Here is a 24441-nt window from a genome sequence, read left to right as displayed (position 1 = left end):
CATGCCTTGTTTTTCTCCACACTTGTGAGTACATATTATTTGTGTTTTTTAACTTTATTTTTAATAAATGAACTTACCACACTATATTAGGCTCCTTGGCACCTTTCCCCTGTGTCTACATGCCAAACACGATATACTTACCTTCTTCAGTCCCCTGTCAGCGTTCCTGGATTCTCCTGCCACCAAGTGCTTGCTCCCGACTCCCGGCCCTCCTTACTGGCTGTGATTGACAGCAGCGGGAGCCAATAGCATACTGCATGCAGAACGTTTTTCTAGACTGCACTTAGGTAAAAAACTTTTTGATGGACTCTGCTGTTGATATTTTTGGAAAATATTTACTGGTTACCTTCTCCTTATGTAAGTGGTACACTTCATTTGTTGACTGCATAGATCAATGCCACTGAAATGCTGATCTTCAGCTAGCTTTTTATAAGTTTTAGGATCCATTATCTAAGGCAACAGTGCTAGATGTGAACACTAAAAGGTTTTCCTCTTTGACAGTGTTAACTACTGCACTTCAGTTGATACAGTTCATCTGTGATTTTTTTATTAGCTGGTATTTGCTTATTTTTTTGATATTACAGCTGTTACCTCACTACAGGTCCTTGGTTGGTGAGATTCTTCACTGACAGGAGGTTGCTTCCAAGAGTAGAAACCTATAGCAAATTTTAATAGGTATCTTTCTGGTGACTGTTGGGGATAGAGGGTAGTGTACATAACTGTCTCCTATTCCTTTTGACACTATACTATATATTGTTTATTAGCTGCTGCAAGTCTGGCTATCTTGCTTTGATCAAGGTAAGTGAAGACATTTTTATAATTGGCCATATGATTTTCTGCTCCAGAGTCAATTTGGCAGGTCAAAAATGATGAAGTACCCTCCTTGGAATGAAAGGCACACTTAGTATCTGAAGCATGTACTATTTCTTTTTTTTGAATTTTGGCCTTTTATTGCTTATCTTGTGTCTAGCTTTCCGAGTTCTGCAGTCTGTCTTTAGGTGACACAAAACATTCACAGCTGCATATTACTATTATTGTGGTCATTGACGCTAAAAGCAGATTCTGCCATGGGAGCATTTTTATCTGTTTTTCACTTATATTAATCCTTATGGCCATCTTCTGGGTGAGCATCAAGTGCTGTATAAAATTTCTCATAACTGTCTTGGAGACCACTGCTGCTTTATGACAATCTTTAATTTCTTCTGCTAAAGAATACAGGTGTTACACCATGTCTAGGGTATATCTTATATGGTCATATATGTGCTGGCCTTTCATCACTGTAGTCTTGTATTACTTTCTAATTAAGTATGCATGCACCCATGGAACAGGTCCACGACGACTGTATATCCGATGTCAGGAAATTCCCAGATTGGCCTTACTCCAACTTCACACGGTATGGACCATGGATATAATGGATTACCAAAACCAACCCTAATGAGGCAAATGAATTACCAAAACCAACCCTAATGAGGGTGCTGGAACCAAATGATGAAGCTCAGCAGCACTTGCATCAGTGCACATAAAAAAGAAAAAAAAAGGGGGGTCTCATATAGTAAAAACCAATGTACAAAAAATGTATAAAAACAATCACATGTGATAAAAGCAATATGGCGCCCCAGTAGAAGTCCGTATTGGACGAAACCCATGGGGCGAGGTACTCTATTCCCCGTATTGCTTTTATCACATGTGATTGTTTTTATACATTTTTATAAGTTTTTTGTACATTGGTTTTTAACTTTTAAAAGCCGTCTTTTGACCTGCACTATCAGAGCCCCCCCTTTTTTCTTTTTTATGTGTACCGATGCAAGTGCTACTGAGCTTCACCATTTGGTTCCAGCACCCTCATTAGGGTTGGTTTTGGTCATTCATTTGCCATCACTGCCATTCCTGTCCTGGTACCACCTGCAGTATCCATTATATCCAGGGTCAATACCGTGTGAAGTTGGAGTAAGGCCAATCCGGGAATTTCCTGACATTGGATATACAGTCGTCGTGGACCTGTCCCATAGGTGCATTCATGCTCGATTGGCTCATTGTCTTATGATAGTCGAGTCCAACATCTCTGGTAAGCATATATGAACCTTGATGTTCATTTTGAAAATGCCTACAATTTGATGACTCTAGGGGGTGTGTGACATCCTGTGTATTCACCTACGTGTCTAGATAGACATTTGGTGTTTCATTTACCTCTACGTGGACTTTTTCTCACTTATTTTTTGTTTGATTAATCTTGCTCACAAGTTTGCACTGTTTATATGTTTGGTTTAGCGCTACATATTCACCACTATGGCTTAATACAAATGCATGCCACACTTTTCACATACTTATTTGTAAAAAATGTTGAAAACCATTTATCATTTTCCTTCCACTTCACAAGTATGTGCCACTTTGTGTTGGTCTATCCCAGAAAATCCCAATAAAGTACATTTACGTTTTTGCTTGTAACATGACAAAATGTGGAAAATTTCAAGGGGTGAGAATACTTTTCAAGGCACTGTAGGTACAACAACCATTTTCATATCGTATACTTTGATCAGTAGTTCTGCTACAAGGAGGTAATGATATTTTAATGCTTGTATAATGTAATGGCCTTTCTAATGGCATTTCATGGTTATGATGTAATTTCCTGTCTCTTTGCATCTGTTGTTTTTCAGTAGAACAAGAAAGCACCAGCCACATGTCCAGCAAAATTTTGATTAGTAAGAGTCATATATACAGTAACTTTCCAACTTGTTATGCAGCCAAAGTACTTAAAAGAAAAGTATGGCCAAAGTGGAGGAGCAGAGCAGACAGTGGTGATAAATAATCATTGAGCAGCCAGTGATCAGGTGACCATTCAGGTCTCAGTCTTAGATCCAACGGGTGACAATTGCAGCAGCAGCCCGATGCTGCAGCTACCTAGGTGAGCGTGTGATTTTTTATTTTATATTTCCCAGCCAAAATTAGAATTCATGGAAGTTTAAAATGAAGATGTTGCTGATAAGAGAGGGCACACGGAAGTTTATACAAAAGGACAGACCAAACTCACCTACAGATGAGTGGACAGTGAAATATCAAAAAGCTCAAAGTACCATATCCCTGAGGATAGACGATGATCAAATTGTGCATATATGCAAGTATGAAATTTTAAAAGAAATGTGGGAGCAAGTTACAGAAAGTGCATTAGAGAGCAAATCTTAAAAATAAACTGTACTAATTTCTAAATAATTAGAAATTGATTATTATATTATTAATAATTATTATATTTATTATCAATAATTATCAGATATGTTCATATCTGAAGAAGGGCGTAACCATGGAAGACCAAAATTGTTTTTGAGATACCTCTGACTTGTTTGTCTTATATGGACTGTTTCTAAATATTTTTTTTTTTATATGCAGCAATCCCTTTGGACTTTGTACTATATATGGCCTGTAGGATGACCTGATTGCTTATCACTACCGTTGTGCTGTTCACCCCCACCTGATTTGGAGATATATATACCACTTTATTTGACACTTCATTTGTGTATAATTGATTTTTTACTACTTTTGTGAAATACTGACATATAGCCACCAGATGTCACTATTATATTATACTGTATAGTCTATTAGCAAATGTACTGAGCAGCAATCAGTAAAAGATACAGGTCAAGCAGAAGTGATCAGCAAATGCTTAAGCAAGAGTTTACAAAATGATTTAAAATTGTACTTAAATTGTATTTTTCCTTTTTCCAGAGTCTAAATGAATAAAGCTTTTAATTCACTAGTTTACATCAGTTAGAAATATGTCATATGAAGTGATGCAACTGCAACTACCATAACCAGCTAAACCATTTCATATCTAAAGAAAAAAAAAAGTATAGCAGCTAAAGAAACGGGAAATGTAGGGTGTTGCAGCCATCTACTGTATATACCATGCAGTATATATTTCCATTATAGCCCAGTTGCCATTCATTTACTAAGTAAACAGTCGTTAGAAAACAGTAAACATTTTATAATTAAAAAAAATCAAGGTGCCCAAAGCTGGGCTTTAACGATTCTGCAAATAGAGAAAAATACCAGTTGATCTGCCAAAAATGCACTTTTAATTTCCTTTTATGGAATGACACCACATGCCTTTTTGTGGATTGAAATTGCAAGACTTCAAGGGGTTGAAAACCCTTGTGTTTTTTCACCTTAATGCATTCTATGACATTAAGGCATTCTTCTGACACTGGCCAGCCCCGCAGCCACTCCCCCCCCCCCCCCTTTTACTCACCTGATCCTGTTCGTTCCTCTACCTCTCTACCCATTGTCTTGGCTCTAGATTAATAGCAGGGTAGCCATTGTCTCCCACTGATGTCAATCAAATCCAATGATGTGGGCACCAGGGGGCGGGGCCAAGTCTGACATTCTGTGTCTATGGGCGCAAATTCTGGACTCGGGTGTGCGTATGTGTAGCGGTCAGAGGTATAGGAGACCGCAATGCAGGTTTCAAGTACGGGACAGCAGACAAGGAGGCTGAAACAAAAACCGGCTTTATTAAACAGTAAGATATAATGGCCGGAGGAGGAGGATAACAGTATTAACAATTCACAGTAGTTTACAGTAAGGCTAACTGGAATGTGGTACACAAAATGGCTTTCCCGCCAACACATGCACAGTGATACAGGCTACCCTCTTCTAATATGTCCTGCCTGATTCCCGCTTATCGGGACACGTTTCTACAACGTACTATCTCAGTAGGGACTGTACTATTCCCTATCACAATCCAGCACCGGTGCTCACTCACAGTTTGTTAGACAGCTGGAGGGTCCCTTGTCTTGGCCTCCTTCATGAGGCAGGTGAAGTCCAGTTCCTAGTGCTGCAGCTTGCCCGTCTGGGACGGATGGATGAACACAGATGCGGCCCAAAATCACCACAGCTCTCTCTCTCTGCCCGAGGTGCCCGATCTTTAGCTGGATACTGCGACTCTTTATCCACACAAAGTCTCCCTCTCCTCAGGGCAGACTTGACTTTTCCTCAGCTCCGCACAGGAATTCCTCAGCTGCCCACACACTCCTCACAGTTCTCTCTCACTGCCACTTCCTGTTTCCTCTCCTCTGAAGGGTCGCAGCAACAGTGACATCTTGTGGCTAAACTGGAAATAGCAGGCTGTATATATTATAGATGGAACACAGTGCAATATAGTTCAGTAATCCTAGGGGCTGACCCCTACATATGCACAGTAACCCCAAGGGAGAGCGCTTCTCCTAGGGGGTTTTCCGATGCGGGGAGGAACAGTGAGCGCCATTGGGGGACACCAGAAGTCGAGGATCGGGGCCACTCTGTGCAAAACAAACTGCACAGTGGAGATAAGTATGATGTGTTTGTTATTTAAAAACAAAACAAAAAAACTAGGGTTTACAACCCCTTTTATGTTAGCCTAGTGAACTACTAAGCTGATTGCTCAGCACATTCTCATACGCTTCACAACACAGAGTGCCTCTACATCAAGGCTCACCAAGAGGGTATAAGGAGAAACCTCCTTTCCATCTACTTTTTTGATCACATGAGGAGTATCCTTAACAAATGATGTTTGTCTATTTAGCTGGGGAAGCTGACCACTGATGTGCCTCCATTGTAGCCTGGGTGGGAAAATAGACAGCCCATCACAGAAGTGATGTAATGCATGCTGCTCCTGGCCTTTTACTAGGTAGGGGAAATCAATGAACTGACATTCACTGGTCTACCTTCCCTTTACCCAGATGACCGGCCAAGGAATTCTCTGCCTGCAGGTGGGAAAGAGGAGCCTGTAAAGCATGGTGAGATGGTCACTTGGAGGGGGTCAATTGTACGAGGGGTGCATGGAAGTGATCCCACAGCTGTATAGCTGATGGATCACTTTCACATTACTGTAGCAACCAGGAGTGTGTAATAAAAATACACCAAAACACAAGTACTCCATTCCTAAATTGGCAAGAAACACAGTAATCAAATGTAAATGAATACAATGTATACAAAATACCAAGTATAGATCTAAAAACTGCCAGTGACCAATCAGCAGATTAAGGCCTCTTTTTCATGCTCTGTACACACGGTCAGACATTCAGATTTTTTCCGACGGATTTTGGCCCAAACTTGTCTTGCATACACACGGTCACACAAATTTGTCGGAAAATCTGATTGTTCAGAACGAGGTGACTTAAACCACATATGATGGGACTATAAAGAGGCCAGTAGCCAATAACTTTCATCTCATAATTGATTCTGAGCATGCGTGGCACTTTGTCTGTTGGAATTGTCTACACGCAATCGGAATTTAAAAGATCGGATTTTGTTGTTGGAAATTTTTTTAGATCCAGCTCTGAAACTTTATGGGGCGTAAATTCAGGCGAAAAAAGTCTGAAGTGGCCCACACATGATCGGATTTTCCAACAACACGATCCGAACGCACATTTTCCGTCAGAAAGTCCGACCAAGTGTACAGGGCATTACTCTCGGGTAGCTGCAACCGCCAGATTCCTATGTCAAGAATCAATGGATTCTTGCTGTTCAAATGACCAGGATATGTGGTCAGCAGTGGCTGCTCAGCCCATTTAAATGAATAGTTGTCTGAGTGCAGCTGCTGCTATTCACATGAAGCCGCACACAGAGCGGTTAGGGACAAATGTTTGAGCCTGGGCACAGTCAGCTGCATCAATGCTTGGACATTTGTCCCTAACCACAGCTGAACATATAAAACAAGAGTGGCATTCTGTCCTAGAACTACTCAGTAATACTGGCCCTCATGATGACCAAAGGAAGAGAGAGAAAGAGTTTAAAGTTTATGAAAATTCATCCAGTAGACCATTCGTTGCAATCTTTCCACAAAACTCAAAATTGGGGTTTGAATTTGTAATGATCACAGGTAGACTTTTGCCTTGGTAGAGACTCCATCAGTCATTGCAACCATCATCACTAGCACCGCCACCTGTAGCTGTTGTGTTGCCAAGCCACAGCCATACATCCTCAGGCTGCCATGTCCCACTTTTCCCTGCTAATTAAAACATGTTCATTCCTTTGCTAGGCATGTTTCCAAGAACAGAAATAGAGCAAAAAGAGGAAAAATTAAGGAAAACCCATTGCTGGCCATACACCTTACAATCTAATTGCACAATCTTCTTTTGGCTGACGGGAATTTTTTGCAGCGACCACCCCCACAATTTTGTTACAGGAATCTGTTACTAAGAAACTCATGATCATTTTTTGTAGGGCCACCAACAGTGACATTTTTAAAGCAATGTGTTGCTCTGTCTCAGCGATTGAGATCCATCAACATTTTCTATGAAATGTTGCAGCAATTGCTAGGCTTAGCTACAAATCGCTGAAGGGGAGTGATTTGTAGCAGAACACAACCCAATGCTGTAGCAAATCTCCAACGACGCTAGTGATTAAATCAATGACTGTTAACCACTAGAATTAGCGTTTTTTAAGCAGTGATTAATCACTTGTGCTTTGGAAGATTTTACCCCTTCATGGCCAGGCCATTTTTTTCTATTCAGCACTGTGCTACTTTAACTGGTAATTGCCTAGTCATGCACCCAAACCAAATTTATTTCCTTTTATTTTCACTTAAATAGTGCTTTATTTTAGTGGTATTTGGGTTTTTAATTTTTTGCGATATAATTGAAAAAGACTGAACATTTAAAAAAAAAAAAAAATTTTTTTTTTACTTTCCGCTATAAAACATCCAATAAACAAAAATTAAAAAATCAAATTTCTTCAAACATTTTGGCCAAAATTTATTCTGCTACATGTTTTTGATAAATCGGAATCGGGCAGGGGGCGCCCTAAACCCAGGAGAAGGCAGCAACATATGAGTACATCGCTTTGCCTACAGCTGTTGCTCGCCTGCCGCTTGCCTGCAGTGGGTGGGCAGGCGTTAAGTGGTTAATCTCTGATTTAATAATCCGTTAAAAAAAAAAAAATAGGCAGGCTCTTACAGTAAAAAAGCTGTTAGTTGATCTAATGTATATAGTACAATCATATTGTAACATACATGGCTAGCTTTAGACAGCATACCACCCCTCCCCTGAAGACACAAACATTCTTTTACATTTTTTACAAAGCTACAAGCTATATTTTACCCACAAACTAGTTACTGTTTTAAACCACATATTCTATGAATGTATACTGTACCTGTACATATACTATGAATGTATACTGCACCTGTACATATTCTATGAATGTATACTGTACCTGTACATATTCTATGAATGTATACTGTACCTGTACATATTCTATGAATGTATACTGTACCTGTACATATACTATGAATGTATACTGCACCTGTACATATTCTATGAATGTATACTGTACCTGTACATATTCTATGAATGTATACTGTACCTGTACATATTCTATGAATGTATACTGTACCTGTACATATACTATGAATGTATACTGCACCTGTACATATTCTATGAATGTATACTGTACCTGTACATATTCTATGAATGTATACTGTACCTGTACATATTCTATGAATGTATACTGTACCTGTACATATACTATGAATGTATACTGCACCTGTACATATTCTATGAATGTATACTGTACCTGTACATATTCTATGAATGTATACTGTACCTGTACATATACTATGAATGTATACTGCACCTGTACATATTCTATGAATGTATACTGTACCTGTACATATTCTATGAATGTATACTGTACCTGTACATATTCTATGAATGTATACTGTACCTGTACATATTCTATGAATGTATACTGTACCTGTACATATTCTATGAATGTATACTGTACCTGTACATATTCTATGAATGTATACTGTACCTGTACATATTCTATGAATGTATACTGTACCTTTGAAAATCAATGTAACAAAGCAAACTATAGTGCTTGCAAAACTTATTATCTTATCATAGACTTGTGGTTTCTTGAACTTTGGTCCATAATAACAGACATAATATTCTTTATCGCTGTAGTTACTGGTAATGGGGGAGTTTATCTATCATGGTACAAAAATTCACTATATAAAGGACTGATGCCTTTCAGTCTGTGTCTCTACCCTGTTTGGATTCCCTTTAACAAAAAAACAACATGTGCTGCAATAAAAAATGCTGGCTAATAGTGGGATCTGTGGTAGGAGGACTACTGATTATCCTTGGAGGAGTCTTGTTTCCTGCGGGAGATTTAATCATTGGGAATACAATAGACAAGGTACAGAATGCCTATTATTTCTTCCTATTCCATTACTTGGTGATATAGCAAACGTCCTGCATGATTTAAATATTAACAGCTTGCTGCTAAGTGCTAACTGGTACCTACAAATACATGAAATCTCTTGATAACTATTTTTATTGACTTGGCTGAATCCAGGGTTTACAATATAATCTGTGTTCATTTTAAATCATAATTTATGCTGTGATCATTTAAAGTAGTAGCTGATATTTTGTAAATGATGGGGAGGATTTACTAAAATTGGAGCATGCAAAATCTGGTGCAGCTGTGCATAGAAACCAATCAGCTTCCAGGCTTTATTTTCATAGATGTATGGAACAAGCTTAACCCTCCTGGAGGTATTCTCAAGTCTGGCTCGGGGTGAAAATTCAGTACCATTAGTGGTAACCCCAAGCCAGACTCGGGATCGCATCGCTGAATCCAGGATGAGTATACTTACCTTATGCCTTGGATCCAGCGATGTCTCCCCACGGTGTGAGCGTCTCATCCTCCGCTCGATCTATCACAGAGCCGAGCTCCGTTCCCTGCGAGCGTTGCGACGCACGGAGACGGAGAACGGCGCCAAATTCAAAAAGTGAAACACACACATTACATACAGTATAATGTAATCTTACATATTACATTGCTGTATGTAATTATTTCACATCCCTTTTGTCCCTAGTGGTCTGCCCAGTGTCCTGCATGCATTTTTATATTATAAAAACTGTTCTTTATACCTGGAAACTGGAGATTGTCCATAGCAACCAAAACTGTCCCTTTACATCAAAGTGGTTTTAGACCAGCTAGAAAACAGCGATTATAAATTAGAATCACTCGCAGAATTGAGCGATAGTGATTTGTGGGGAGATCCATCATCAAACACTGAAAAGTAATGACAGTGACAATTCTGCAACTGAGCAAATTTCAGTCTTTTTGATTTGATTACATTATTGAATAATTTTTATTATTATTATATTATTATTTGGTATAATTATTTATAAATATTTATTATATTTTAATTTATGATTTTGTTTTTCAAACTTTATCATACCCGGGATGTCTACTAGACTCTGGTTTGGACAGATTTAAGTGAGTTATTCCTAGGAATTATAAGCCTTCAATATAAAACGCCAAATTTCCATGCAAAATAATTGTACCGCTTTCAGCACCTAAAATCCGACATAATCATACCGCCAGGGAGGTTAAGTTAGAAGCTGATTGACTACCATGCATGGCTGCACCATATTCTGAGTGCTCCACTTTTAGTAAATCTCTCCAGATGTGTACCTACTGCCTAAGACAATGAGGACAGTGTATGCTTCCTTCCGAACCCACAGCTTAGGCTCAGGGAGTTAAGCTCAGGCGGAGGAGGCAGGTCGGTAACTGACATCTCTGATGAGTGTATATGTTGGTGGAGACTCACTGAAGTTAATTTTGTCCACATGACACCTGGTGGAGTGTAATGGCGATGAGTGTATGGTTGAACAACTGGAATATCATTTATGCACAAAGTGGAGACCTATTTTATGTCAAGAACTGTGCTCACATCGCATTGTGGGACTGTATCATACTTTTTTTTTTTTTATTTTAAATTACATAATGGATTAATCAATGGATTAAAAAAGTACCCGTTTGTTATAGAGGGAGTTGTATATTCACTCTCTTAGAGCTCACTTTCTATAGACTGTATATATTTTTGCAGTTATTGCTATTGCTGTGTTACAGTATTATACTTTAAATAGCATCGTTGTAGATACTAGATACTAGATTACAACGTACCCCAGCTTTTAAAGAGGTTGTAAAAAACAAAAACCTGTAAGACAAAGGCATAATGAGCTAGTATGCTTCGCATACTAGCTCATTATGAAATACTTACCTTAGAACAAAGCTGTTGCAGTGGTGCCTGCACACCACTGAGTCTGAGATTTTACCCGGAGTTTGTTCTGGATTTGTGTGCTCCGGTGTTGTGATGACATCGCTCCCACACATGTGTTGGCGTATATAAATTTCTCCTAAATGGTGCAAGTTTAGGAGATATTTACAGTACCTACAGGTAAGCCTTTAATAAGGCTTACCTGCAAGTACAATTAAACAAATATATTTTACTTCCTCTTTAACCTTCTATGTATCATTTCAGTGTTAACTGAATATTTAATTTATGATTTTCATACGAGTTATTTAACATTTAACAGACTCCATATCTAATAGGTACTATTTAGTCTTTTTTTTTAAACATTTTATTAAGTGAGAAAATAAATGCATCACTTATACAGCAGGTCATGCAACCATGTACAACAATTATCTACACACGGGAAACTATATCATATAATGGAACTTGGCCTGCATCCTTTAGCCAGTCCCAGCGCCCTCTGCTAAGAGAACCATAATTGGCCAAAGGCAGGGTATACTGTTTAAATATATACTATGCATCCAGGAGAAGAGTGGCTGAAGAAATGTCTGGCGGATTTAGAAGCGGAGCCGACACTGGATGCGAGAATGAAAGATCTAGCGCCACATCCATTGGCCCCTGAGGTGGATAGTAAGCCGGTCCCCCACTGCTGCCTGATAAACCTCCATCTACTCAGCACGCTGAAGCCCACAGGCAACAATGAAGCCACCTGCCGGAGCGTCCTGCCACATCAGCAGCTTCATTTGAGGAGGAGTCCCGCCCATGTGATGAGGAGGCCGATGACATCACCACGCATCAGCACAGTGGCCGTGACATATTCAGAAAAAGAGGCGGGCGTGATTTTTTTGCTAACAAACGGATTTTAGTTCATTCAGATAACAAAGGAGTGCTTTTTGCATTAAACTGTGTTTCTTCTAAATCTGTGTATGTAATAAAATGTCTGCGCTATTTTGTTCTATTATGCTTAAAACTGAATATTTGGGTTAAAGCAAAGTATGTTCCTGGTAAACAGAATGTGGTAGCTGACATTATCTCGTTTCCAGATGGCTCGTTTCAGGCAGCTTTTTCCCGAAGCGGACCTAGTTGGTTACACTTGCCCGAGTCATCTATGGGATCGGATTTAACCCATGTTTTTTCGGGTATTCAGTATTCTATTTCTCCTAGAACATGGACCGAATATTTGGTCGCATGGAAAAAATGGCTATTGTTTAACCACTTGCTTACTGGGCACTTAAACCCCCCTCAGTCCCAGACCAATTTTCAGCTTTCAGCGCTGATGCACTTTGAATGACAATTGCGCAGGCATACAACACTGTACCCAAATAAAATTTTTATCATTTTTTTCCCACAAATAGAGCTTTCTTTTGGTGGTATTTAGTTACAGCTCGGAGTTTTATTTTTTGCTAAACAAACAAAAAAAGATGCAAAAAAAAAAAAAAAAAATCATGTTTTAATAGTTTGTTATAAAATTTTGCAAACGGGTCATTTTTCTCCTTCATTGAAGTGCGCTGATTAGGCGGCACTGATGGCTGCATTGGTGGGCACTGATGGGCTGCATTGGTGGGCACTGATGGGCTGCATTGGTGGGCACTGATAGGCTGCACTGGTGGGCACTGATAGGCATAGTTAAGGCGGCACTAATAGGCACAGATAAGGCGGCACCGATGGGCACAGATAAGGCAGCACTGATGGGCAAATATGGGCACAGATAAGATGGCATGGATGGGTGGCACGGATAAGTGGCATGGATGGGTGGCACGGATGGGCACTGATAGGTACCACTGATAGATGGGACTGATGGGCACTGATAGGTGGCACTGATAGGTGGCTCTGATAGGTGGCACTGCTGGGCACTGATGGGCGGCACTGCTGGGCACTGATGGGCGGCACTGCTGGGCACTGATGGGCGGCACTGGGTCGCAGCACCTTTGAGGCAGATTGTGGGCACTGTGGGTGGCACTGTTGGTGGCACTGCTGGATGGCACTGTGGGTGGCATTGTGGGTGGCACTGTAGGTGGCACTGTGGGCACTATGGGCACTGATGGGGGCACTGATGGGGGCACTGATGGGGGGCACATACTTTTATTCAGGATGGCACGGCGGTGGGCAGGTGGGCACTGGCAGGGGGCAGGTGGTCAGCTGTATTGCTGGCCGTGATCGGGACTGATGTCCCGAACACGGCCGCCGGTGATCGACTTTTTTTTTCTCTCCTCGCGCTGTCAGCGCGAGGAGGAATAATAGCCGATTACCGGCTCCGTTCTATCACATGATCAGCTGTCATTGGCTGACAGCTGATCACGTGATAAGGGGTCGGGATCGACCCCTTGCACGGATCGGTGATCAGGCGAGTCTCACGGACTCGCCGATCACAGAGCGCGCCGCGCGCGCCCCTCAGGGGGCGCGCAGGCCGCTCGTATCCGGGACGACGTCAATAGACGTCGTCCCGGAAATGTGGGTCCGCGCTGTTGCCGTCATTTGGCAATAGCGCGGTACCCAAGTGGTTAATGAAGAAATGGGTTTCTCTGGTTTTTAACCTGCAGAACAAAAAGTATTAGCATTTTTTTGTTCAATCATGCAGAAATGTTTTTCTTATAATCATATTAATAGGAGTTTGGCAGGAATTTCATTTTCTTAAAACTTCATAAATTGCCAGTTTGTACTAGTTTTTTCTCCATACGCCAAGCACTTAAAGGTTGTAAGAGACAATCTTTTACACCGGAAATGCGTAGACCCATTTCTTTAGATATATTGCAAAAAATGTGTTTAACAACTCCCATGGTGTGCCGTTCAGAATAGGAAGCGTTGTTACTTCATTCAGCTTTTGTTCTAATTTTCTTTGCAGAACTTCGTATCTCTGAGATAGTTCCGATAATTAAAAAAGGTAATTCAGGCTTACATTTTGATGAGGTTTTAATTTCACAAGATAAGATACAGGTTTTTATCAGCAGATCTAAGATGGGCATTACTGGTAAAGGGCATTGGCTCACTTTACATGCTTGTGGAAACTCCATTATTTGTCCTTATGAGGTGCTTTCCAAATATCTTTCTGTTAGGCCTTCATGTTCGGGTAATTTTTTGGTCCATTTAGATCATTCTCCCCTTACTAAATTTCAATTTTCAGCTTTATACAGCGATGTTTATCTCATTTAGGTCTTTCTCACCTTAAATTTTCTTCACACTCATTTCGCATTGGAGCCGCCACAGAAGCAGCTAGATTGGGCATTAATGATGCAGTTATTATGCGGTTAGGGAGGTGGGAGTCCAAGAGGTTTAATCTTTATGTTCGTCCTAATCTCTTTGATTTCTTAGGTTCCAAGTCCTACATTTGGATTATTGGACATTTGTTTGTTCATTGGGCTCACCAAAGAGCATGCCAACGCTGTTATACTGCCAACTTATCTTTATCTCCTGCTTCTTTTAAAGTTCTTTGGATTGGCATTCGTGGGCTTCAATGGGCTAATCTTTTCTTTCACCTTTCTGAGTTGACTCAACTTTGGCCCTCTCCAGCTATATTAATAGTTCATTTAGGTGGCAATTATGTAGGTAAACAATCAACATTGGATTTGATCTTTATGTTAAAACGAGATTTACATTGCATACAACTTTCCTTACCTGGTGCTCGAGTAATTTTTTCTGAGATGGTTCCGCATCTTGTTTGGTTATCTTATTCAGAGAAAAAACCTTTGGAAAAGATTAGCAGGCGTGTGAACCATTCTATTGAAAAATTCCTTTTTTGGATACCTTCTCTTTCCGACATGTAGATTTGGAAGGAGGTTTTTCTGGCCTTTATAGACAAGACGGAGTTCATTTGTCTGATGTGGGCCTGGATATTTTTAATCAGAGTCTCCAAAATATTATAGAAATGGCCCGCAGTGCTGGGGTAGACCGTTTTTTGTATTGTTAACAAAACAGGCTGGTGGGGTACTTTTGCTGAATGTTTTTTATTTATGGTACTCGCTTGAGTTCTATGACTGAGCGAGATATTGATAGATATTTTACATTTTTTTAAAGTTTTATTTATTGAGGAATTTAATAAAGATAAAGATTAATAAAGTTTATGTTTATATACCAATAAAGGTTCCGCCGCCATTTTATCACCACCATCACAAAGAAGCTCAATAAAAACATGCCCAAAAAAGTATAAGCTTCTTCAAGCTAAAATGCTCAAATGCGCAGCTGTTTTTTTTTTTGAGCTGCAATGTGCATGAGCCCTTAGTAGGTTGTATTGGGGGACATTTATTAAAGCAGCTCTGTGTTAACTGGGGTACAAGTTGTGTGCTAAAATGTTAGCATGAATATTTCTGTCTGTTTTGTATCTGAAGGGACAGATTTATTTTTATTTTATTTTTATGTGGCCATATAGCAACTATCTGTTCTGCAAGCAGTTATTGGGACTGATTTACTAAAAAAGTTGAGAAAATTCTGTGAACAGTTACCCAGTCATTTTAAAAGCATCTGCAGATGACTGAACAAAGTGAAGTGGAATTTGCTTTTCACGTGATTGGATAATTGAAGTGCAGTAATTATTCACACAATTTTTTCCAATGAAGATTCTAACTTCATTAGTAAATCAGCCTCAAAATGTTAGGTAATTAAGCCTCTAATCTGTCACAGAACTAAGAAAATATAATGAGCACTTTTTAAACATATGCAGATATGCTCATATTCATAGGGTAACATTTATTAAATCATTTTCTTACAGAAAATAAATCAGTCCAGACTTTGCAATACAAAATAGAAGAAGCAGCAGATTATCAACTGAAAGCAGTAGGACAACGCTAAACTCTTTATTTTGCTTAAAGTGGTTGTATACTCAAATTTTTACCTTTTACCTACAGGAAAGCCTATAATAAGGCTTACCTGTAGGTAAAAAATATATATATATTCCCCTCGGTATGCGCCGCTGACTGCAGCGGCCCATGTGCACAAGGGGATTCTCGCCTGAAAATCCGGCAGTGGCCGGCCGGCCAGAATGAAATCTCCCGCGCGCATGCGCGGGAGTGACGATATCGCGGCTCCGGCCACTCACAGCGCCGGAGCTGCGATACCCAGAAGAAACGCTGAGGGAGCATGTCAGCTCCCTTGGCGTGGATCGGGCCAGATGTCGGGGCCTCGTTCTAAGGTAAGTATTTCATAATGAGCTAGTATGCAGTGCATACTAGCTCATTATGCCTTTTGCTTTGCAGGTTTAAAAAAAATAAAATAAAAATTTGCGGGTTTACTACCGCTTTAACTTTTTATTTTGCTTTCCATAACACGTAAGCAGTTTGGACATATCCTAGAGTATCCAAAGTTGTTATACATTTATTATTTAAAGGGGAATTTGAAAAGGGTTAGTAAGTTGTTGGGAGCTGTATTGGTCATAACTGCAACAAAAAAAGAGGGGAAATCCAAAATGTTACAGTTATCACTCCAATAGGAGGTCATTGGAAATCTCAAAGGTGGAATACCTGATCAACAAATAATTTGAAACTGATCATTTCATTCGATAATTTGTCAGATTGGCCAGTTCTGGACAAATTAAAAGTTATTTTAACATCAGTTAAAACAGATGTTAAAATAACTGCAAATATGTCCAGAACTACCCAATCTGGCAAATGTAACCACAGAACTGATGATTTGAAGCTAAATGTCTCCAAAAAACCCCACAATTTCACTAAGGGATTTGTGGGTAAGTATTACAACAATTGGTGGTACTCTGTACCTTTCTTTCTGTAATCAGAAAGGGGATGCACCAATTTAGCTTGTATGGGTTATGTGCAAGAAAAAAACATTAGCACAAAACTGGTGTTTGTCATTGAACATATAGGTAAACATCAGGCAGGCCTGCTGGAAAAAAATGTGATGTGGGCTGATGAGTTGTTTGGACACAGTAAAGTTAGTCAGAATTTGTCAGAAATCAAGGACTGCATTTTAGGACAACAACCTCATACCAACTGTGAGGCACGGTGTTGGAAATGTTATTCACTTGAAAAACATGCCTATTCTGACATTTTTTTTTTTACATGTAAAAATCCGTATCTTTTTGTTAGAAAGTCACTTAGATCCACCAAACATTATATATTTTTCTTAGCAGACACCTTAGAGAATAAAATAGTGGTCATTGTAATTTTTTCATATGGTGTTTGAGTAGCAGCTTTTCAAATGCAATTTAAAAACAAAATACACTAATGGCAAAAAACAAAAACAATATACTATATAACCAATTTTTTAAGCAAAATATAAAAGATCATGTTACCCCGTGTAAATAGATATCTAACGTAACTCTTTCTGGAGACATCTGGGGTCAATAAGACCCCAGATCTCTCCTCTACCCTTGAAAGCATAAGATTAAAAAAAAACATTGATCTCATGCTTTCCAAAAAAAAACATCTGCCCTAAATTCAATGACAAAAGTGCTTGTTGCTTCTGGGAGTCTCCAAACTTTCTAAACAAAGGGTCGGTTTATTGTCCCTCAGGCTTTAGGGGGGCCGGACTGTGTCCAGCAGGAGTGGAGATTTTCCTGTCATAAGCAGGAGTAAACATCACCATATTTGGTATGAAGGGCAGGAATAGTGCCCCATCATTGATGTCAATGGGAGAATAGTGCCCCATTGTTGGTGTTATTGGGAGGAATAGTTCCCCATTGTAGGTGTCAGTGGGAGGAATAGTGGCCCATTGTTAGTGTCTTGGGGATAAATAGTTCCCCATTGTTGGTGTCAGTGGGAGCAAATGTGCACCACTTCTGATATCAGTTGGTGGAATAGTGTCTTTTATCAATGGGAGAAGTGCCACCTGGCCTCGAGGCCACAGTTTGGAGACCACTGTCCTAGACCATAGAGGTGGTCATAGATGATCCAGTCTTCAGTCACATCTATTGTAAGCCGGTGAAAGTGCCGGATCGGATGCCGGGCTCCTCGCCGGGGCAGGCATGTGAGGGTAGCAGGGGGGACCCCCTTCCACTTCCTGTTAAAGCAATCCAGCAGCTAGTTAGCTGCTAGGATTCCTTTTACTTGTTAGAGCATTGCCTAGAGGCGATTCAGTTCGCATTGTGCGCTATACAAGTATTTCATTCATTTATTCATTCATTCATTGCCAGCTGAAAATGTTGATACTATGGTTGTGTCTGACAGCTGCAGCCAAAACCCTGGTATAACCACTTGAAGTCATTCATGTACATGTATGTGATTTGGCAGCAAGTGGTTATAGTTTGGGGTTAATAGGGCCTAGGCAGCCTGCAGTCCACTATTCTGCATCATATCAGATTTCAGCCATCTGTATAAAAGTTGACTAAACAATACTAAAGTGATCTGAAGTGCACTAACAATTCCATCAAGGAATGGCTCAGAGGAAAAGGACATAGCAGAAAGAGGCCACTGAGGATGCACATTGGTTGGGAAACATGTAGGACAGAGCTAGCATCTACACAACATCACGCCACCACGCCGGTCTCCAAGCTGGCAGCGTTTGGACGTAAGTGAATGAGTGGCTTCTTTTTATTCTATTACTGGCTGATCATTACTTTTGAGAGTGATTATATTGCTGCTACATTTGGTTCAATAAAGAATGCTACAATAAGATTCATAATATATGTCGTTTTGGTGGTATTGCTTAACCAAATAAGCTGTAAAGTGCCCCTAAAGAAGATAAATGTAAGTATGTCACTGGAGGAGATTGTTATCTTTCTTGTGTCTATCTATCCATCCATCCTGCTAGGTGTGTTAGTTGTGCTCTGTGGCAACACAATAGATTTGGTGAGTGTGCACTGCATGAGGGGGAGGAGTCCTGGCTCATGATTGATGTGTGATTTACATCTACTGTTATATTCATTTCACAAAATTTGTTTTGCAGCAGTTTCTTCTGCAGCACAATACTTCTGGTGAGTGTGCATTGCATGAGGAGGAAGAACGTTAGATCACAAGTGTATACTGTTCTTTACTGCCTGCACTGGTATTTATTTGTATATATATATTTTTTTTTTTAAATTTCTACACTATAAGCTTGTTTTGATTCCATGGTGATTCACATTCTATGGTATTGCGGTAGCCTGAGGAGAATTTTGAACAGCTTAATACTGTATTCTGACACCATACCACAGAGGGATTATACTAAGTGATTTTGCTGTTCTCTTGATTGAGATGGTATTTATTTCTGGTGAGTTGCTACTTCTTCTGTTAAGCCCATAGGGAGATGTTTCAATGACTAAGATTCTTGAAACACTGATGAAAAGGGTGCCCAAGTTTGAAGCTACTTGGGATCCTTGGGCTCGCTATGTCAAGGTTCCCCTATATCCGGGCCACTTACCTTAATTTCTCTCAACGATTGATTCAAATAATTGGTTTCCTCCTCCGCTCCTTTTTGATAATCACATCACAGATGCACTTATTCTCTCTCTTTTTTCTTTCCTTTCCTATTACTCTCTTCTCTTTTTACTTATCATAAAAACATTATTTTGCATGCCATTTGATCAATAGTCATCTATTATTAACTACATCATTTGGAGTAATGCACCTAGGCAGTTATTACATTTATTTAATTAATTGGGAGGGGGCGGAGGGCAGAACAGAAATTTCAGGGGGGATCGGGGGGACACGTACAGTTCACAGCTAGATCCCAGTTGGGGTGGCTTGTGTGTCTCCCTTGTTCCCTCTGGAACAAAATCAGATTTTGATACTCTGCCGACCCTGCTCAATCTTATTATTCTATAGCAAATAAAGAATTTATTGTCACTAATTTGCTCTGATCAATGGTTTATCACAACCCTTCAGGGCATTAATTAGCATTGTTATGTTATAAATATGTTGTTACATTAACATCGCTGTTATCTTTCTAAATTTTGTTTTTGATAAACCCTACTGAAGGGCTATGTTGGCTCCCGGTTTAGGATATTGATTTCTCCATTGTTTTGTTATATTGATGAAAAATTTTCAATAAAAATATTGAACAAGAAACACTGATGAACTGTTGATTACTATTTGGACTCTCTATGGTTTTTTGAGCGCTGCAACTTTATTGTGTTTTTTAGAGGAAAAGAAGGGTTATGGACTGGCCTAGTCCAAACTCTGATTTGAATCCTATTAAAATGTTGTGGGGTGCAAATATCTTGAAACTGAATGCATTTTACATAGTGGCGTGGTAAATGTCAGAGACTGGTGGACAGCTATGAAAAACTCATATCAAAAGTAATTTCTGCTAACAGGGCAATACCACCTTCTTTCACAGATTATTTTGTTAAATGAATGACTGAAAAGAAAAATAGTTGTATGTATTTTTATTCAATTTTATTGCATGAATCAAAATTGAAATTGGAATCTAGTGTTTACTCGTTCTGTCTACCAAGTCAACAAAAAAGTCAAACATTTCCACGGGATGTACTTACTTTTTATATGACTGTAAATCAGTTACTCCTTTGTAACCTAAAAAGTTTAGAAAGTGGTGTGGTGTGTTTTACTCAAAATACCCCCAAAAGGCAGTAGGTTGAGAACTGGAGATCGTTATCTAAAGTCATTTATCCTTATCTTGATTTATTAAACATCTCATCTCAGTATTTGTTTTATTGTATTAGGAAGCTGTCATTGAGGAAGGAACTATTGCTTATGACAACTGGATCGTACCTGGAAGTCCCGTCTATAGATGTTTTTGGATTTTCCATGTTACAAATCCAGATGAAATTTTAAAAGGAGGAAAGCCACATTTAGAACAAAAAGGACCTTATTCATATTTGTAAGTATATATATTTTTATGTCGTACCTCATATTTGGGCAAGCTGACAGTGTCTCTGTAAGGATGCAATGGGCTTTAAATGACACTCTTGACATCTATTCAGGAATTATTCTTGTGCCAAAAACAGCCACTCATTAGCCTCATTATTTTACCATTTTTTTTTTTCAAAGAAAGAGAAAATAGTCAGTGAGAAAAGAGTGAAAAAAAAACTAAATTGACAATGCACAAAAAGAAAAAAAAAAAAAAAAACACGAAGAACAATAAATTAAATAGACTAAACTGCTATAAATACACAAAAAAGTACCGTAGGTGTTTTTGTCAAACAAATTTTGCCTAAAATGCTCATGGGGAGAAATTGAGAGTTCCTGACATTGCAGTCAAATAGATGTTACTGAAATATTTGTACTCATCTCTAATGCCCTGTACACACAGTCGGAATTTCTGACAGGAAATGTGCTATCGGATCGTGTTGTCTGATCCGATCGTATGTGGGCTCCGTCAGACTTTTTCTGTCGGAATTTCCGACACACAAAGTTTGAGAGCAGGATCTAAAATTGTCAAACAACAAAATCCGATCGTTTAAATTCCGATCGTGTGTAGACAATTCCGACGGACAAAGTGCCACGCATGCTCAGAATAAATTAAGAGACCACAGCTATTGGCTACTGGCCCGTTTATAGTCCCGACGTACGTGTTGTACGTCACCTCGTTAAGAACGATTGGATTTTCCGACAACTTTGTCCGACCGTGTGTATGCAAGAAAAGTTTGGCACAAAATCTGTCGGAAAAAATCAGATGGATTTTGTTGTCGGAATGTCCGACTGTGTGTACAGGGCATAAAACTGAGCATGTTAAAATAGGAGTGGCATTGCTCCAGTATGATTTTAAGATTTTATGAATGCACATATTCAGTAAATGTTGAGAACCAACTCTATCCAGAATTGAAAGGCTTTTTTTATAGGGGTTATGTAATAATTAAAAATGCTCCTTGTTGCCCTTGTCTATGTAAGTTGGACAGTTACAGTATATAACCATGATGCAAGTTCTTTGCTGGATCCACTGATAACACTGCCCTTTAGGGAAAGAATCAAAAGTTGCCCTTTAAATAGACAGAGGGCCCAGCCTAGCTATATACTGCATCTACATTTCATGTTTACTTTGGTTCCACCAGGTGTACCAACTTATTAAAGTGGTGTTCCAGCCACACATTTTTTTTTAAAAGTCAGCAGCTAAAAACACTGTAGCTGCTGACTTTTAATAAGGGCACTTACCTGTCCAGGGAGCCCACGATGTGGGTCCCCCGAGGCCAATCTGTCCATCGGATTGGGTGCAGCCACCGCCATTCTGACTCAGGGAAACTGACAGTGGAGCCTTGAGGCTTCACCACCAGTTTCCTACTGTGTATGCGCAAGTCGAAAGGCACTTTCTGAATGGCTCCATCGTCTTCTGGGACACAAACAGGTCCCAGAAGGCAGTGGGCGAGCAGCAGGAAATGATGCCCTGGGCGAAGCTTGGATGTAAGTACATAATGTACTTCATTTAAGGTAGTAAGGAAAAATAGAAAAAAATAATTAGCCAAAAACGAGGGGTAGTCTTTCCTTTAAAGAGGAAGTAAACCCTAATGGGTTTGCTTCCTCTTTCATTCCCTGCAAAAGCAAAGCATAATGGACTACTATGCATCGCATAGTAGACCATTATGTGTTACTTACCTGACACAGGAGCCAGCCAAGTCACCGCTGTCCCCTGTAGTCCGGCGCATCCATCTTCTCGGTGGGGTGTCGCAGCTCCGCCGCTGTCATTCGGCGAAGCCGCGGTGACGTCACTCCCGCGCATGCGCATGGGAGCCGACACGCGCGGCATCTTCGTCATTGACGATGCCGCGCTCAGTGCGCCTGCACCGTAGACAGCGGTGCCTGTCTTCGAGCAAATAGCTCCTAAACCGTATAGGTTTAAGAGATATTTCTTGGACCTACAGGTAAGCCTTAATCTAGGCTTACCTGTAGGTCAAAGTGGTTTGTAAGGGTTTACAACCACTTTAAGATCTAGTTGGAAAAGTGGGTGGAACTCTGCTTTAAATCTCTGAGCTTGCTTATTTTGGAGGCTAGATTCTACAGGTATCAACTCTTCTCCAGCTAAAAGATATTTTGGTGAAAGATTTCACCAGACCTTAAAAGATGAAATCTAATAGTATAAGACTATTAGGTCTTATTTTTAGGCACAGACATGTGATAACGTCACTCATATTGTTAGAGAAGTCACCATTGGATCACCTTGTTTTTACAGTTATACTTAAAGTGTATGTAAACTCAAATTATAAATCTGTAAAAATAGATATGTAAATAGCTCCTATTTTACTTTGTAAATGTTGTTGTGCAATCTTTTATTTTTGTATTATTGTAAGTAAATTGAATGAATACTTGTTATCCCTACCAGCTGCTGCTCTCTCTAAAGCATTGTTTAAAGTGGTTGCAAACCTCAGACATGAAATATGAAGAAAGCATACCCCTCTATAATGTGTACTTGTCTACATTAAGAGCACAAAGTGTCATTCATTTCTGTCTGCTGCTTCATTCCTCTGCTATCAGCATGAGTCACTTCTGACAAGCTTTCCTGACACCAAGAGAAAAAAGGAGACAGGGGAGGGACTTCCAGCTGATTGACAGTCTCAGCTCTGTTTCAGTGTGCTGTGTGAAAGGGGGTGTGTTCCTTCCCTCCAATCAGCTCTCAGAGCTCTCTTCACTGAGCTCTGCAGAGTGTAATTTCAGCTCTCCGCCCCTGTTATCTAACAGCTCAGACAAACTTAATAAATTCTGGAATTTGAACAGCTGTAGAGAAAAGAAGGCTACAGATAAACATGTATGACTTATGTAGGATGATTTGTTTAATCTCTGAGTATCACCTGAGGCCAGTCACTTTACTGGGTATATGTAAGGGTTTACAACCACTTTAGTAGGATGATCACCAATCCCTAATGTGTCAAGAACTTTGCCATCCTCTATATACCAACGGCAGGCAGCTGTATTTTTCTCCAATCCATTGCCCTCAATGCCTCCGCTAGATGATTGACAACTGCTCTAGATATTTAGCAGACTTCATGTAAGCACCACATTTGAAGGACAGTTTGGCCTGTTACAGTAAGTGCGAGAATAACAGAGCTACTGTCAAATAGTAAGAGGAGAACATTCGTGTTTGGATCAAAATTTCAGAATCTACTTTGATTAAATGAAGGGAGCAGCTGGACTTGGATCATTTGGGGTGCTGAGGCACAATTTCTTATTTAGTGATGTTTTTTTTTTCTTCTTTTTGGCACATCCTAACCTGCCTAATTCTCTGAAGGAGACCACTGACTGATTAAACATAACATTTCTACGTAACAAAAAAAAATGGTTGGGTAACATTTGTAATTCATCAATATTTTGGGAAAAAATTCATTCTGAAAGACAATTTTGTAGTTCCATTACAGATACATTACATATACAGTAAGGTGTAACAAATATAAACAATCAGCAATGCCTTGTTATCTAGCATACATTTCAGCCAATACAAGCCTGTATTGTATATTATATCAAAATTAAAAACTAAACTACTTTAACTTAAAGCAGAACTTCAGTCATTTTTTTAAATCTTTCCATCTATTAAATCCTCTGCCCTTGTTGATTTAA

The 24441-nt window shown here is 39.6% G+C and overlaps 1 protein-coding gene across 1 annotated transcript in view; it reads left to right on the top strand.

Moving 5' to 3' along the window:
- Nucleotides 1-8995: 8995 nt before the first annotated feature.
- Nucleotides 8996-24441, top strand: part of CD36 (CD36 molecule (CD36 blood group)) — a 68196-nt gene continuing 52750 nt past the window's right edge. The window contains exons 1-2 of the mRNA XM_077474327.1: nt 8996-9168; nt 20622-20779. Of these exons, the coding sequence (XP_077330453.1) occupies nt 9049-9168; nt 20622-20779 (278 nt within the window). The 5' untranslated portion in view covers nt 8996-9048. The remainder of the gene's footprint in view (nt 9169-20621; nt 20780-24441) is intronic.

The sequence above is a fragment of the Lithobates pipiens genome, unplaced genomic scaffold (genome assembly GCF_037356315.1).
Source record: "Lithobates pipiens isolate NorthernLeopardFrog02 unplaced genomic scaffold, aLitPip1_a1.2 Scaffold_8, whole genome shotgun sequence".
Lineage (NCBI taxonomy): Eukaryota > Metazoa > Chordata > Amphibia > Anura > Ranidae > Lithobates > Lithobates pipiens.
The sequence above is the reverse complement of the archived record's forward strand: the minus strand, read 5'-3'. Positions and strand labels throughout refer to the sequence as shown.